General features: G+C 42.1%; 1 protein-coding gene across 2 annotated transcripts in view; it reads right to left on the bottom strand.

Annotated features, from left to right (window-relative positions):
* ADAMTS12 (ADAM metallopeptidase with thrombospondin type 1 motif 12) overlaps window positions 1–17,552 on the bottom strand; it is a 325,208-nt gene that overhangs the window by 72,159 nt on the left and 235,497 nt on the right. For both annotated transcript variants that reach the window (XM_053201656.1, XM_027075102.2), the window contains 2 exons: window positions 14,804–14,937; window positions 6,709–6,829 (listed from right to left, as the gene is read on the bottom strand). In XM_053201656.1, the coding sequence (XP_053057631.1) occupies window positions 6,709–6,829; window positions 14,804–14,937 (255 nt within the window). The remainder of the gene's footprint in view (window positions 1–6,708; window positions 6,830–14,803; window positions 14,938–17,552) is intronic.

Below are 17,552 nucleotides of genomic sequence, written 5' to 3'. Positions count from 1 at the left end.
GGATCTCCTGGAAAACATGATCTAGGATAGTCTCCAAGTAAGGTGATATTCTGGTTTCAAGAAAGCCACATCCCCTCTTTTTATTATGCCCTACCTTCTGCCTCAGGTTTCTAAGAAAATGTTCTCATGCTGTCCATGTGGACCCATCTTCTAGCACTGGGCTACCTACCCTGTCCCAGGCAATTATGTATGTTTTGGCAAACCAGTGACCCCTTCATGTCATTCGCCCACCTAAAATCATAGAATGGACCTTATTCTCTCTTAAGCCAACAGCAAACAAACTGAACCTTGCAGAATTGGCATAGGAACAGCTTTGAGTGATGAAGCCATGCCATTTGTTCCTAAAATTGCCTCTTCCTTCTCACTGCCCAGACTTGAATTGAACTTGCACACATACTGCTGTCACAGCTCCCTAACCTGTGTTGTGAGGTATTGTTGATGGGCTCCATTCATTCATGCACTTCCTCAGCGACAGAAACTAAGTGGTCCCAAGAAAAAGTCCAGAATATGCCTCACTATGGAATTAAGACAGCAATCTTAACATAACTTGAAACTGGTGTCAATTCTTCACTCTAGGTGAATTTAATACAACCAAAAAGATCAGTGGCAGACACGGGAGCTACCGCTGGAAGAACTGAGCACATAAACACACAGGATCGGGAAGTGGATGGGTATCATGTGGTCAGGTTCAGGAATAATTCCAGGTCTAGGCAGTTGCTCCGCATACTCCATTCCAGGAATTTCCTAAAGGTGTGGACACTGGCAGCAAGTGTTTCTAGAAGAAACTTTCTGTGCCTTTCCTCTGCTTTCTAGACTGCAGATTTTTTTTTCAACATGCTAAATTGTGAAAATGAAATTGTGATGAATCTCAGAGGAAACCTAATTAATTTAAATATTATGCCAAGAGAGTTACAATAACTCTAGTATGTGCATCAAACCCACTAAACAGATATGCAAATATATTTGGCATATATTTAACAATATTTAAATAATATTTAATAAGGTGAATTTTGTATGGAAACTGTTCTAGGTCAATAAAAAGATTGTAAGGTATTTTTTTTTAATTTACAGGGGTTTGCTTTGTTTGTTTTTGAGAGACAGAGAGAGAGAGAGAGAGTGAACAAGTGTGCATGCGTGCTGGGGAGGAACAGAGAGAGAGGGAGAGAGAATCTTAATCAGGCTCCACACTGAGCACAGAGTCCAATGCTGGGCTTGATATCATGACCGTGAGATCATGACCTGAGCTGAAATCAAGAGTCAAGTGTTTAACCAACGGAGCCACCCAAGTGCCCCATAAAAATATCTTAAAATTGAAGTCTGAAAACATTCCGGTTGTGATTAAATAAGAGGAGTAGGAATCAAGGCTGGTGTTTTGGGCACTGAGTTAAATGACACAATTTCCTGTATGAGAGTTCCAGGGCACTCAGAGAATGTGGTCTCTTGTTCCCAGCAATAGATGAAAGCAGCCAGTGTGAACAAGACCAGGAGCTGGTTTAGTGGTCACTGGGTCTGGCAATGGTCAACTCTAGAGAAGCCAAGCAAGGCCAGAGGAATCCAGAGTGGTGGTTTTAGGAAGTTAATGAATTAGTCCAAGAGGTTAAAACTGTCAGGTTTTAACATTTAAGACCAAGGTAGGTGAGTAATACAGAATCAAGGAAATTAGGCAGCAGTGGGAAAAAAAAAACAAACAAAAAAACACCCCGAAGCTGAGGAACTAGATGACAAAAGGTCAGGGTTCGAGGCCAAAGAAATTGGGCTATGAGAGTTTGGGATGGAAGTCAGGGCTCTGGGTAACAAGCCCAGGGTGCCCTTAGAAGAACAGAGCTTAATGTTCTATCAGCTTCCTTCCAAACCAGGCTCCTCATTTAAGTTGTGCCTAAGGGCCAAGTGGCAGAGTGGGGCCCAGGCCTGTTACCCATTAGGGTAAGGGAGAGAAGCTGACAGGAAGAGAGTCATTGTCTTTTTCTTTCTTCTACCTACCCCATGCCAAGTACACAACAGGTACTTGATTGATGTTTCTCAAGTCACAGAGTGAATGAATCAATGAACAAGCGGATGATATCTGTACACAGCTCACTGTACTCTGGACCTAAGTTCTTTAATTTCAGACACGTCTACTCATAGTAACCATGGCACTAGAGCAACAGGCCAATTCTTTTTTCTTTCTCCAAGAGAGGAAATGGAAGCTATTGTGGAGGGTCTACAAGAAAGTGGGACTAATGTTCCTCAAGTGTGACACTAATTAAAAGGCATGACATGATGCTGCCATCTGGCACACAGCATCAGATCTACTAAATGAGGTCCTCTCCACAAAGAGAGACAAGGACTTAGCTTTTGGGATAGCCCAAGAAAGCCACGAATAAAGACATCTTTTCTTGGAGACTCTGCCCAGCTTCAACACTTAGATTTCAATAAACACAGGATCAGCCTTAGGGCTAAGAGCAGGGGGAAGACAAAAAATACCAGACAGGGTTGAAAAGGGCCTCAGAAACGGAGGCCCAAAGGGGTGACTTCCCCATGGTCAATGGTAATCTGGATCAGCACCTGGTCTCTTGCCTCTCAGCCTATTTCAATTCCACATCATCCATCATTGTCTTTCTTTCCTTCACAAAAAAGGATAGGGCTAATATTTCATATCTCCATAGTCAAAGGCAGCAGCAGCCATAGAGGAGGAGACGATGGGTCCGTTCATGATGAGCATCTCTAATGCAGACCTTCTCCACTTCGTTTTAAACCTACTCTGTTAAAAGAAATCTATGAGCCAAAGTAAAGCAAAAAGGGAGGAGAACACAGGCAGACACATGGATCAGTTAGGCCATGCAAAGTTTGAAAGATTTCTGAATTCTTCTAGGTGACTGACTACATATTCACATCACTTTCTAGTCACAGAGATGATCTTGCCTCAAGTGCTAGTTGTACCTGTTGCCCGAGTTCATCGTTTTTCTGGTGTTGTCTGATAGTTGCTTACTTCTCTCAGAAAGGAGACGCTGGGCTTTCTCTCAAGATCATGGTTGTGACAAGAGCCTGTAACAAGCCTCTGGAGATTTGATGCCTAAGTGTAAAGCCATTTCCAACCACAGCTCCCATGTAACTGACTGCAGATATATACTTGCTCTGGGAATAATCCTCCATAAGGGCTCACCACGTGTCACAAATTCTTGAAGGCAAATGGGATGCCTTCCTGACCAGAGAGATGAAGTTACAATGGGAACGCCCCAAGCCAATCACTGCCAGCCACCAAAGTTCTCCACAGTTCTGGGTGGAGAGACAAGGAGAAAAGAATACTTCAGGATATTCATAAGAAGGGAAGGATTCTGAGATTTAGGTCTGTGGGCCAGAATCAGAAAGTGACAAAAACCCAATATTACAATAGTGGTTTACAATATTACACATGCAATATTGTACCAAGTCATGTAAAAAAAAAAAAAAAAAAGAAAAAGAAAAAAAAAAAGAGCTACAGCTAAACCGAAAAGGCCCACAGGCAGGGTATCACGGAGGGAAAATATCTGATTCAGATATTCCATCAGCATAACTGTTAATGATGTGGTCTCCTTTATTGTCATGCAACCAACCTTAAGAAAAGCATTTTTCATTTGAATTTATATAAGCGCTTACTGAATACCTCCTATAGATAGAAATTATGTTTGTTGACATGGGGTTAGGCAGGGTGGTGATAGAGCCTAAAAGATGATTCATCCCTCAGTTTATAACTGCACTAGAAAGAAAGAATACAACAGAAGCAGAAGTAAGGCAGCAATACAAGACAGCATGTAAGTAAGCACAGAAAACAACTAACTATACCTTGGTTGTCTTCAAAAAGAGGTTGTTAAATTCCCTCTTTTGACTTTGGCCCTTGGATGAATCAATCTGCCCAATGCAATCTAACTCCATTTCACAGAGTTTTGCCATCACTTTGTGGTTTCATTCCCAAGGTGGGGTGGTGGCAGCCAGGGTCTTTATGATGTATCTAGCTTTATTGGGCACACAGCAAAGGTGGGACTTGCGGAATGCCTGGTGGGTATAAGGAACACAGACCACCACCCAGCTGGGTGTCGACAGAGTCCAGAGTGAGATCTGGCTGGATTTCCCTACTGTGCTGGGGGTAGCAGTGCTAGAGGGCTTGGAAGCCATGTCAGGATATGTACAATCTAAAGTGGACAGGGGCTCCTGGGTGGCTCGGTTGGCTAAGTGCCTGACTTTGGCTCACGTCATGATCTCACGGTTTGTGAGTTCGAGTCCCATGTCGGTCTCTGTGCTGACAGCTCGGAGACTGAAGTCTGTTTCAGATTCTGTGTCTCCCTCTCTCTGTTCTTCCCCCGCTCATACTCTCTCTCTCTCTCTCTCAAAAATAAATAAAACATTAAAAAAAAACAAAGTGGACACACCTCCCTGGGTGCCAAGAGCCATCAGAAGTCCTCAGGGAAGCAAATGAGAGAAGGAGAAATGAAAACCAAAGTCACAAGGGATGCCAAATGCTCAGTGGTAGGCACATGGCCAGCGGTATCAAGGTCTCTAAGGCAGGTGTGGGGGGGGCAGGGAGGCTCAAGATGCTTCTGATCCTTTCTCCTAAGAAACCAGAGTAGAGATGATAAAAACCCAGAACTAAAGCTTGATTTCCTAAGGGCTTACTTAAAAGGTTAAGTGGTGGAGATTCAAGAATGAAAGCTCTGCTTTTCAAAGGAGTTACCATACTGTTAGGATCACAGCATATCTGAAGCCAAAGATATGAGCCTCTACAGGCAAAGAAATAATACTGAGGTTAAGTGTTGAAACATGATTTGAAGGGTTATTTTATAATCCAAGTAAATAAGGTCACATCTAAATACTGGAAAATACTTATGTAACAGCTTTACAAGATTGAATAAATATTACCTATCATAGGATGCTTGATCATAAGCCTAAGACCTACTGGGTTATTATTCACATTCTTAATAAGTAATGCAAAGGATACATTTCATGCATAATAAAGCCATCAAATAGACATAAAATATAATCCTTCAGTGATAATTCTAAAGGGCAAGACAAGCATTTCACTTTACAATTTAACTTTATTAATTCAATAGTCAAAGATCAAAAAAATAGGTGTAGAAATTAAACACATTTGGGTCATCCACTGTTATGTGTACTAAGGACCAATAAAGTATTTAGTCAATGCACCTGATACTTGAGGGCATACTCAGTTACTTCATCCTGGGTGGTGAACATGTCTAAAAGGGACGCATTGTTTTTTTGGGCCCCAGGAAAAGGGTGACCCACTACATCTGGGAGTCCCTGTCATTTCCCACCCTGGGTGTCATTCCCAGGGTGCCCTTCTCTTCTCAGGACCTACCTGGGTAATGCACACTGGACTCCCTACTCCCAGCACCCAGATTTCTTTGGAATCCAGAGAATTAACAACCTAACTGTCCCCTCCCCAAAGTAGCCTTGAGCAGTGACCAGTGGGAGCTGGCATACATTGTCTCAGCTCCCTTACCCCTTGGGTGGGAAAACTCTCATATACAATTTTTTTTTAATCTTTATTTAGTTTTGAGGGAGAGGGAGAGACAGAGCGTGAACAGGGGAGGGGCAGAGAAAGAGAGGGAGACACAGAATCTGAAGCAGGATTCAGGCTCTGAGCTGTCAACACAGAGCCCTAAGCGGGGCTCAAACTCAGAGACAGTGAGACCGTGACCTGAGCTGAAGTCAGACACCCAACTGACTGAGCCACCCAGGCGCCCCATCTCACATACGATTCTATACTGGGTCCTTCGTAATGGTCACTGGCTTACTGACACACCCTTTCTTGACTCTCCTCCTTTCCCCGTTCTATTTCCTGCATGCCCTACTGGCATTTTCCAGGATCCTCCAACCCTCAAATAAACTGTTTGTATCAAATTCTTATCTTAGTGTATTTCTGTGGGAGCCTGAGCTATGATACTCTGAGTTGTCTTCATCATCTCTGGGCCTAACTTAGACCTTCCCAAGACCCCTTCAGCTATATACAAATCACTGATGGTGCCATGGGACCAGCTTAACTGAAAACAAATATGCAGGTCCCATAGCTGACTTGGGGTGAGGGTAAGCTCTTCATTCCCAAGGATTATTAGCAGCCCAGAGCTGCACAAAGAAGAAACCTTGTGAAAGGTCATCATGGGAAAGGAACAGCAGGGTGTGGGTAAGGAGGGGACATCAGGTAGCAGCAAGCACCTGGAGAGCCATAGGGCACCAGTGGGTAGGAACCCCTTCCAGGGAGAAATGGGGAAGAAGAGCAAGCTGAAGTGACCTTGCCTTGCCTCTCCTTTGGCCCTGAAGGTACACTCCGAGACTTCCGCCATTAAGCCCACTACTGGGCTTCTCTGCTCTCTCTCTTAGAGCCTGCCTTGTGTCTGCACCCTTCCCAGCACCTTCTGATCTCTCTCTCTCCCCCCGGTTCAAGATCTGTTCCTAAGCCATTGGCCTTCAGTCCTGGATGCTGTCACAGGGATCATACTCATTCCTGTTCCTGGGGACAGCCCCCAGGTCACTTTAGATCCCTGTGTGCTGAGAGGTTTCCTGTAATTGCCTAGCCATCAACTCCTGTCCTAAAACTGTCAAGGAGCCCTTTTCCCTTTGTAGTGAGGGCTATATCCATGTTGAGTTCTTTGAAAGCTACAATCGGCTTTTAAAACATAGTGATCAATCTTGCCCTGTATTCTCAGTCCCCTGCCACTTCAATTATTTGTTTGTTACCAGATCCTTCTTTCTGTTTAAACATCTTCTTCACAGTCTGGCAGGCAGAGCCATCCCCAAGGCACACACCGCAGCGATCCTCCGTGGCATTGGAGCCGATCTCATAGTCACAGCCAACCATCTGTGGGAAAGAGAGGCTGAGGGTGACTGACATAGACACGGAACGTCACACCTGCCTTGGACATCTGACTTCTCCTTTCCCCCTTTGCTCTTGATGAGATCGGGGCTGGGGACAGATGCAAGAACAATAGTTCCTTTTCCTGGTGGCAGCCACAGGAGCATCCAAAGCATCCACTGATGGTAAAGGATATACCTTTACCATCCAAATGCAAGAACCATGCAGATGCAAGAACAACAGTTCCTCTTCCTGGTGACAGCCAGAGGAGCATCCAAAGCATCCACAGATGGTAAAGGACGGTTAGAGGGGAAAGAGGTACCCACTGAGTGGGTCTCCAATTTCCCCTGAGTCACAGGCAGAATTGAACACAGTTTCAAAAATTCAACATTGAAAATGTCTTGGAATCAGAGTTGATGGTGTAGTTAAATCCCCTTCCTATGTACAAACCTCATTCCCCTTCCTCTCTAATGAGAGTTTCCAGGGATGATGTAATTATCCCACCTATAATGTTCAGTCCCTTTAGATTTCTCACTGAGGTTATCCCTGCTTCTGTCTGAGCACAGCAGGTGAACCAGCAGCCATGGAGGACGATCTGGCTCAATGCTGAGACTTATTGAGTCCCACGAGGGATGAAATCCGTGCCTGTTGACCATCATCAGATTCTTTTGAGCCTCCTATCACCCCAGCCCCCAATGCACTTTACACATTGCCATATCCCAGCCATTGAGAGCTTTCTCCTGTGAGCTGAGACTGAATTTACCCGTGTGCTCTGGACCTGATCCCTTCCTAGTGTTCTGCCTGCCGGCCCTTCTCAGTCACCTTCCTTCCCTCTCCATGGATCCTTCTCCTCAGCCCATCATTATGGCCCACTCTTTCCCATCCTAAAATCCCCACGCTGGAAAAGGCGTGTTCATCATATATCATCAGGTACCAAAACATCATGACACTTAGATAGAAAGTGTCTAAGTTGAAGGTCTTTGTTGTTTGCTCTCTGGTAAAAGAGAGAGGGGAAACGGTACCATATTCTACTAGTCAGATTGTTCTTCTCTGTTTGTGAAGAATTGTGCATAGGTAGTTTTTTTCTTCCTCAAAGACAACTCCCTTTCTTGTTTTATTTATTTTTTTAAGTGTCTATTTTAATTCCAGCGAGGTAACATACGGCATTAAATTAGTTTCAGGTGTACAATATAGTGATTCAGCACTTCCATACATCCGCTGGTGCTCATCACATTTCCTGTCATTTTTAAAGCCATCTCAAATCGACTGAAGGGAAGAACAGTTTGGGTTTTTAAATATAACCCTCCCTCCACCAGCTGAACAGAGGATTAATGGCCAGTGACAGAAAATAACTCCATTCCTCAAACTAATTGTCTCTTCAGGTCCAAGGACTGTGCTACCTGACCCGTTGGGAAAAAACAAAGTGCTAAGAGATTAAAAAAATTAATCATGCCAATCAGAGTGGGGAAAAAAAGGAATTTTATGGATGTATACTCAGTGGTCATGAATAAAATGTCAACCTTTCACAAGCGATATAGGTACATCAAGCTGGAGGGTCCTGTAATAAGCTGACTTTTACAAATAATACGCCCAGAGACTTTCATTCCTTCACTGATTAGGGAAGAGCCAGGGAAACTTACTCTGAGACAAAGTAATTTTAAAGTGTTCTTTTTAAATCTCTGCCAAACAGGGATAGATAAGAATGTGAAGAATAAAGGAAAGAAAACCAGAAAAACAAACACTTGAGCCCATCTTTCCTCTCCAGCAATATTTGCCTGCATACTTGGGAGTGGAGGTGGGGGTGGGAGATGGGAGACCCAGCAAGTCAAGTGTCTCACAGAATATGTCCCATAGAATATTCAATGCATTCTTGTAGAGTCTTCACCCCAAATACTTCGCCCATCAGCTGCACGCAGCATAATCAACACTGAATAAGTGTGTAACAGAAAGCCTAGGAGGGCATAAGTCAGGCTTCCTTGCCCCACATAAAACACAGGGGATCTCAGGGAAAATAAACAGACTTCACTGTGATTTTTCATGCCATGTGCTCTGGCAAAAGGGCCCACAACAATATTGTCTTTCTGTCTTCAGTAGAATCAGTGGTGGCTCTCCTGCTGCTAACAAATGTGGACAATGACTCCAGCAAGACTCTCCTCTAATGTGACTCCTAGCATGCCAGACAGCCCCTCCAATGGGCAACATTTTTGAAAAAAAAAAAAATTGATTTCCCATAATTCCTTTCTTTAAAAAACAGCTTTTGGGGCACTTGGGTGGCTCAGTTAGTTAAGCATCCAACTTTGTCTTGGGTCATGATCTCACGGTTTGTGGGTCCCATCCCCTGTGTTGGGCTCTGTGCGGACAGCTCAGAGCCTGGAGCCTGCTTCAGATTCTGTCTTCCTCTCTCTCTGTGCCTCTCTCTCTCTCTTTCTCTCTTTCTCTCTCTCTCAAAAATAAATAAACATTAAAAAACAGTTTCGGGGTGCCTGGGTGGCTCAATTAGTTCAGTGAACGACTCTTGATTTTGGCTCAGGTCATGATCTCACAGTTCCTGGAATTGAGCCCTGCATTGGGCTCTGTGCTGGCAGTGCAGAACCTGCTCGAAATTCTCTCTCTCCCTCTCTCTCTGCCCATCCCCTGCTCATGCTGTCTCACACTCTCTCTCTTTCTCAAAATAAATGAATTAATTAATTAAATAAATAAACAGCTTTATTGAGGTATAGCAGATACATAAAATACTGCACATCTTTAATGTAAACAACTTGGTAAGTTTGGACTTACACAAACACCGCTGAAACTATCCCTATAATCAAGGTAACAGGCATATCCGTCCCCTCCAAAAGTTTCTTTATGACTCTTTCTGTGCATGTGTGGTAAGAAAACTTGGCCAGTGAGAGGGTCTATCCCCTCAACAGATTTTTAAGTGCACAATATAGCATGTCAACCATAGGCATCACATATACAGCAGATGTCTAGGACTTTGCATCTTGCATAACTGAAACTTCGTACCCATTGAATAGCAACTCTCCATGGTTCCTTCCTCTCAGCCGTTGGCAATCCCTGTTTTATTCTCAGCTTCTATGAGTCTATTTTAGATTCCCACAGTGGAATCATGTGGCATTTGTCCTGTGACTGGTTTGTTTCATTGAGCATCATGTCCTCCAGGCACATGTTGTCACATGTGCAGGTTTCACTTTTTTTTGGAAAGCTGAATAATGTTCCAAAGTATGTATACAACATGGGATAGACCACATTTTCTTTGTCCACTCATCTGTTGATGGACATTTGGGTTGTTTCCATATCTTAGCTGTTGTAAATAATGCTGAGTACATGTGAGTACAGGTATTTCTTCAATATCTTGATTGCAATTCTTTTGGATACACACCCAGAAATCCCATTTCTGGGTCATATGATACTTCTAGTTTTAATTTTTTGAGAAAACCTCCTCTACACTATTTTCTGTAATGGCTGCATGGTTGTACAATCCCACCAACAGTATACAAGGGTCCCAATTTCTTCACATCCTCATCAATGCTTATCTTTTGTTTTTTTTATATTAGCCATCCTAACAAGTGTGAGGTGATATCTTATTGTGGGTTTGATTTGTATTTATCTGATGTTTAATGATGTTGAGCACCTTTTCATATACCTGTTGGCCATTTATGTATCTTCTCTGTAGAAATATCTATTCAAGTCCTTCACTCATTTCTTAAATTGGTGTATTTGATTTTCTGCTATTGAGTTGTAGGAATTTCTTACACATTTTAGATATTAACCCCTTATTATATGTATGGTTTGCAAATATTTTCTTCCATTCTGTAGGTTGCCTTTTTTTAATGTGTATTTATTTTTTAAAGAGAGATAGGCAGAGTGGGAGAGGGAGAAGGCCAGAAAAAGAGGGAGACACAGAATCTGAAACAGGCTCCAGGCTCTGAGCTGTCAGCACAGAGCCCGACACGGGGCTCAGACTCACAAGCCATGAGATCATGACCTGAGCCAAAGTTGGACATTTAACCCACTGAGCCACCCAGGCGCCCCTATAGGTTGCCTTTTTTATTCTGATTATTACGTCCTTTCTGTGCAGAAGCATATCATCAATTCTTAACCCCATCGTTTGGGCTGAGGAGCGTACTATCTTGAATGTTATTTAGAGAAATCAGGTTCCAGTCTTTCACCCACACCTCCAGCCCTATTAGGGAATAAATAAAATGTATTCTTAGCAATTCTCATATTTTGCTTACGGTTAACACTGTTTTACTTTGTAAATTCTCAAGTGACTGAGAACTGAAATACCAATTTCAATTACCTAATCCACCTGGAATGTCATCACTGCTTTCTACAGCCCTGTGGCAAAGGTAGAGATTGAAAGTATGTCTGGTTCGAAGATGAGACTCATTCCCAGCCTGTGAAACTTTAAGTGTAATGACAGGGCAGATTTAGGCTTGACTGAAAAGAACAGGTAAACGATACTGTCATTTGATAAAAGGGACAGTAGCAATAATGCTGTCCTCATCATAATTTTTGAGGGTTAGGATCTGGCGTTCTGGAGGGAGATCTGGCCCGGAGAAACTGATATGGGGATGTTCAGCAAATCGCTGAAACGGCCAAAATGGCCTTAAGAGAGAGCAAAGAAAGTTCAGGACAGTTACTGAGAGAAATGAGAGAGGGAGATCACTGAGGACAGGTAGAAAGACTGTCAGGTAAGGTGGAAGACTCGGTTGGGATTGAAGACCACTGACTTTAAGGCACAAAGTCACAAAGTTGAATGTTTATTTTAAGAAGTGTTCAGTAGTTTGAGGGCTCTTGGGCGGTTCAGTTGGTTAAATGTCCGACTCTTGATTTCAACTCAGATCATCATCTCGTGGTTCATGAGTTTGAAAGCTCCACACTTGGGATCTTCTTTCCTTCTCTCTCTGACCCCCTGCCACGTTCTCTCCCTCTCTCTCTCAAAATAAATAAATAAACTTAACAAAAAGAAGTGTGCAGTAGTCTGATCATAAGAGCAAAGCAGGGTTGAACAGATCCAAGGTCCAGGGTGAAAGGTGATGAAAACCTAAGAGGAGAAGTCTCAGGATTTCTGATGTGATAGATCAGGAGACCTGGGCTGCTTAGGAAGGAAGTTAACCCAGAGCTATACTGACTGGGAGAGAGGAAAGAGAAGAAACTGAAGTTCAAGAACTGGTTCCCAGGAGAAACGGGTGAGAACTGAAGACTAGCAGACTGCCCTAAGATAGTAGGTGAAGCTGCACAGCCAGGCAAGCTGGGGGCAAGCATGGGACCATCTGCCCCTGTGTTTAAAAGCTTATTCCCTGTCATGCCTGTGATTAAAGACAGGAGATACTCTGAAAGGTCTAAGTTTAAATTCATATCTTTGATAAACAAGTTGAAAAGTTTACTGTAAGCTTTTTAAAAATGGGGAAGGGGCTGGGGTGCCCAGGTGGTTCAGTTGGTTAAGAGTGCCACTCTTGATTTTGGCTCAGGTCATAAGCTCACAGTTCATGGGATTGAGCCCTGGTTCAGGCTCTGTGCTGATAGCACGGAGCCTGCTTGGGATTCTGTCTCCCCTTCTCTGCTCCATCCCCGCTCATGCTCTCAATCTCTCTCTCAAAACAAATTAATAAAAACTTTAAAAACAATGGGGAAGAGGCATAGTTACTCCTAGAACAAACTCAGTCCTGATCAAGACTAATTCCCTTAACAAGAGAATCTGCAAATCTAACAGGCCAAAATGCTGGCAAATATTATAACTGCAAAATAGACAGCTGAATATATGAATATAAGCAAACATTTTCATATTCACAAAGAAGATAGATTATTAGACCCTGCATATATTTTTTTCTGATGGTGTATCTTTTTATTTCAATATATGTTCAATTCCCTTTGAAAAAACTGTACTAATTAAATAAGAAGACTAACAGAGCTGAAAATAACCACAACCTGGATCCTTGCAAGGTAAATTGTTTTCAGGCTATTAAGGTAAATTTGATTTGACATAATCTTTCAGCTTAAAAACTTGTTCAGTGTGGTAAAGAGAGAAAGTGGGTAATTATAGCTTCTAAAAAGCCCTGATTTCCAAAAAGAGTAAGTCAAGCTGAGAGACTCCAGCTTATTCTATTAAGTTGATTTAATTGGTGTCAAGAGAGGCACCCAAGACCCCCTTATGTTTTGTTCAAAACACCTGTGTTTCCCATGCTGTGCTAAAGATATTGTCTCTCTGCTTGCAAACATGTTTAGGTCTAACAGATAATTTTAGTATCACATTCATTCTTGGTGATTAAAGTTCTCAGCCCTAGCTCCATGTGGCAATTACCTGGGAAGTTTTTAAAATGTCAATGCCCAGGCCCTGAATCCCAGAGGTTCTGAATCATTAGGTTTGAGATAGAGTCCAGACATCACTAGTTTTTAAAGGGTCTTCAGATGATTCTAATAGGCAGCCAAGCCTGAGAACCACTGCTTTGGACTGTGATGGGGCTGTTTTGGCCCGAATTAGCTAGACAAACCTTTCCCCACCATGGAGAATAGATCTAACCCAAATACATATATATTGATTACTTTTGGCTCTTTGTAGCTACAGTGATAATTCCTAATGAGTGTGAAGAAGAATTTCACGTGAGCTCCTTCCAATGTAGAGTATGACTGTGACTTCCTTTCAGCTCATTCATTCCTGGGAATCATCATGTTGCCTCTTATGCTTTGGTCCCTACTGGAATAAGTCAATAGGCAACTTGAAGGTAATAAATGTATCTTCCCAGGGTCCTGAACATTCATGGGCAAGGGCTTTCCATGGCAGCAACTCAGTCCAGTGGGGAAAAAAATTATGATAAACATTGGCAAAAACAAATAAAATGCATTAAGAGTTTATTGTATGTCAGGGGCTCTGTTAGGGGCTTAAAATATATGTCTTTATTCTTCTTGACACCAATGAGGAGGATACATTAACATCCCAATTTTAAGAAAAAGAAACTGAGTCTCAGCAAAATGTATAGAGTTATACAGCTGGTAAACAATGGTATTAAGTTCATATTCTGGAGCCTGAGAACTAAGCATTATGCTTTACGAACAGTTAATTAGAACTTTATAACTTTTCTTTCACTGATTAAAAACACCTTTTCTTTAAACTGAGATTTATGCCTGGGTGTTGGATCACAAAACTTGTTCATCAGTTCTTTGCAAACCAGACCGCGAGCACTGGAAAGGAATTCTTCAATGGTTGCACAGATAAAAGCATTGACAAATCAGGTCTCAGTAATTTATAAAAAGGTGGAGTTGAAAATGGAGTCAGTGTGGAAAAGTTAAACAGAAATCATAAAACTTGGCTTAAAACTACCTGTCATGCCATGTCTCTTCCTGAGAAGACCATGTTGGCAATCAATGTAAAAATACTTTGTGCAAAACACTATACAAACCATTGTTAATTTCAGCTTTTTTCTCAAGTTTAAGTACTCTGCTGGCAAGTAACCAATGAATAATTAAAAAAATTTTTTTTTGATGTTTGTTTCTGAGAGAGAGAGAGGGAGACAGAATCTGAAGCAGGCTCCAGGCTCTGAGCTGTCAGCACAGAGCCTGATGAGGGGTTCAAACCCATGAACCTCGAGATCATGACCTGGATCGAAGTCAGCCGCTTAACTGACTAAGCCACCCAAGCACCACCAAATGAATGATTTAATACCAGTCAAATAATCAGGGTTGCCTTTCCTAATAATTCTTCCTTGAATTTGGTTCTTCTTCGGTTTGGCCTTACTCTATGCCTAAAATAATATCACAGAGCACATCAACAAGTCAAGTAAGAAAGACCACAGCAGGAGGGAAAGTTTTCAATTTCAAATTGTTGACCCTGATGAACAAGTCTTATCTCATAGACCATATATAAAAGCCAGACCACGTGCAATTATCATGAAAGCAAAAGCTTAGAACATCTGACTTCCTAAGTTAATAAAAATCATGATTTTATAAAGTTGTAGATGAAGGAAACATACCCAATACCTTACATATGCCATTAATACAGACATTTCTGCTGTTGCCGCCTTCAAAGCAAGGGGTACCATCAATGACAGCATCCAGCATTTTCTCGGAAAACTGGCCATCTATGGGTCGGCAGTAGAGCTCACAAGGATGTGCTGGAGTGAAAAAGAAACAAATCCTTGCAAGTTAGCATTTTTAGCTCAGCACCCTTCCTGCAGGATTCTTTTGTACATACAATGCCCCCAAGTGTTGTTCATCTGGAAATTCCCATCTTTCACCTTTCTGTGATGCATGCTGAAATGTAGGCTTTTTTCTTTATCCAGTTAAAGGGTTTTACAACAAATTAAATTGGGAAGATTGTAACCCTTCGTTACAAATGATGAGATCTTTTTCAATCCAACACTGAACTGGGCTTGTAAAAATAAGACGCAGCGCTTCTGGGGTTAACCTAGAAGAGAAATATTAGCAACCAGTGCTGTATGACTCCAGACAAGCATGACACCTGCCCACTACTTGCTGCGAAGTAAGTGGACCTCTAGGGAAGAGGGAGTCCCCTCCTAGTGGGCCAACTCCGTACTTAACACCACTGCCACAATCATGACCCCACCCCCAACAAATACCTTTCTTTATTCTCCTCAAATCCGAGAAGTCCTTGGACACAGATTTATAGACACAGAGAAACAGAAAGTCTGATTTTTTTTTTTATGCTGAAGCTGAAGCCTATAATGGTTTACCATAATGGTCTATCTCATCATGCTGGGTCCTACAATGAACGCATTCTAGGGTTGAATTTTCTACTCCCTTGTGAATGCGGATAGGGTGATTTCCAGCACAGGAATGGTTCTAAAGATTTACTAAATAAAATATGTACCTATACACAGGTAACTACAGTTATCAGAAAGATAGATAACTTTTAAAATATAAATTGCCTTAAGATTTTTAATAGGTAATACATGTATAAGAAGAATTCAAATAGCAATTTTCTTTTGAATATTACATCTTGTTGTTTTTTTTTCAAATGAAAAACTTGAGAATTTCTTTTTCAGAAAGGTCTTTCTAGGGGGTAACCCCTTTTGGAGCTGTTTATTGGGGGAAATCCTTGAATTTCCTCATGGTAAGACCAGCTTAGGGCTCAATGAGACCACCCATAGGCCATGGACCCAACCCATGTTGGATGGGTGGCAAATGCAAAACCAGAGTGCTCAACCCTAGGCATGGCTTCTTGAGGATGCAATGATCCATTTGGTAAAGAAATAAAAGTATAACTAAGAGCAGAAACTCAAACACTGAAACCCTGGGCAAACTTTAGACAGAGGTCAAAAGCATCTGTTTAAAGCTTAAAGGAAAAGGGTAAAAGTAGATAAAGAACAACTAACTCATTTTATACAACGAGCAGTGGATAGGTGGTCTGAGAAAATGAACAAAGTCCAAATGAGTTGGAGAGATCACAGCACAAAGTGCCAATGGAAAAGGGCCAGAAAACTCCCGGGACCAGGCAAGACATGGGATTATTGTAAACTTCATTCCTGGCAGTGTGATTAGCTCTGTCACTGCCTGAACTGAGCCAGCAGTATTTACAGGGAGCCTCCTGGGCACAGCTCTGCCCTCCTAGAGACAGAAACATCCATCCAGGTGTGCTGAGTCGAGGGAATCATTTCATGAAACACAGGGCTATTAAGTACTTGACAAGTTAAGTAGAAGGATGGAGGCAGGGAAACACTTTTAAATAAGACTTTGATTTGAGCTTTAGAATTTGGATTTGAGATTTTGTACTTGGACACATAAAGCAAAAATAGAAAGCAGCCCTGAAGAGTTCTGGAGCTCTTCTATAGGAGTTACCTGTTTCAGCCTGCAGGGAAGGCCTGGGACCAGAGAGGGGCCTACGGCACAAAATTTAAGAAGGCACTCACTGCCAGGAGTTGCATAAATGGGTCCTCCTAGCAAGTACATCTCCATCCAGTGGCAGATGTTGAATGAATTCCAGAACGCTGAAGTTCCAATGTTTGCCTTCATTTTACTCTCCCTGGACTTGTGCTATTTGACCCCTTCCCCAGGGGAAAACACTACTAGGACCTTTCACTACTCTTATTTATATAGTGAGGTAAGAGGAATTTTGCTTAATAAAATAATAGCCAATATATCACTTGCACATTATTTCCCAGATCTGGTTGTTCTTCATAGTGGTTATCTATCTCATTTTAACAACCACAATCACCCTATGGTGTTAGTTCTTTTATTGTCACCATTTCATAAATGAGGCATAGAAAGATTAAGTTTCCCAAGACCTCACAGCTTGAGTGGCAGAGCTAACCCTGGTGGTTTAGCTTAGAGCCCACTTTACTAGCCTCTAACCTACAGACACAGAATTTTCTTGAACAAAAGACAAATGTCTTTGATAAGCTCTCTAAAAGAATCCACTCTTCATGTTATTAGGCAATGCATTTATTTACAGATCAAATCTGAGGTGCCAACTTGGTAGAATTCCAATGGGGCTCCATTTTAATACCTTCTCACAGGGCTTAAATACAGTGAGAATCATCAGACTCTGGAGCCATTTATTTCTACAGAGAGTATATGTAAAAGTTTTAGCTCATGAAAGTCCAATATTTCCTTGAGAAAGTTACTTAAGCTTTCTGTGACTCTGTTTCTTCATCCAAAAAAATGGGGGTAATAATACCTACCTTGCAATGTAACTGTGAGGGTTAAGATGGAGATTGTATGTTGAGCGCTCAGCGTGGTGCTTGATATACAGTAAGTGCTTAACAAATGG

The sequence above is a fragment of the Acinonyx jubatus genome, chromosome A1 (assembly GCF_027475565.1).
Source record: "Acinonyx jubatus isolate Ajub_Pintada_27869175 chromosome A1, VMU_Ajub_asm_v1.0, whole genome shotgun sequence".
Taxonomy (NCBI): Eukaryota; Metazoa; Chordata; class Mammalia; order Carnivora; family Felidae; genus Acinonyx; species Acinonyx jubatus.
Note: the sequence above shows the minus strand (reverse complement) of the source record. Positions and strands in the feature narration are given on the sequence as shown.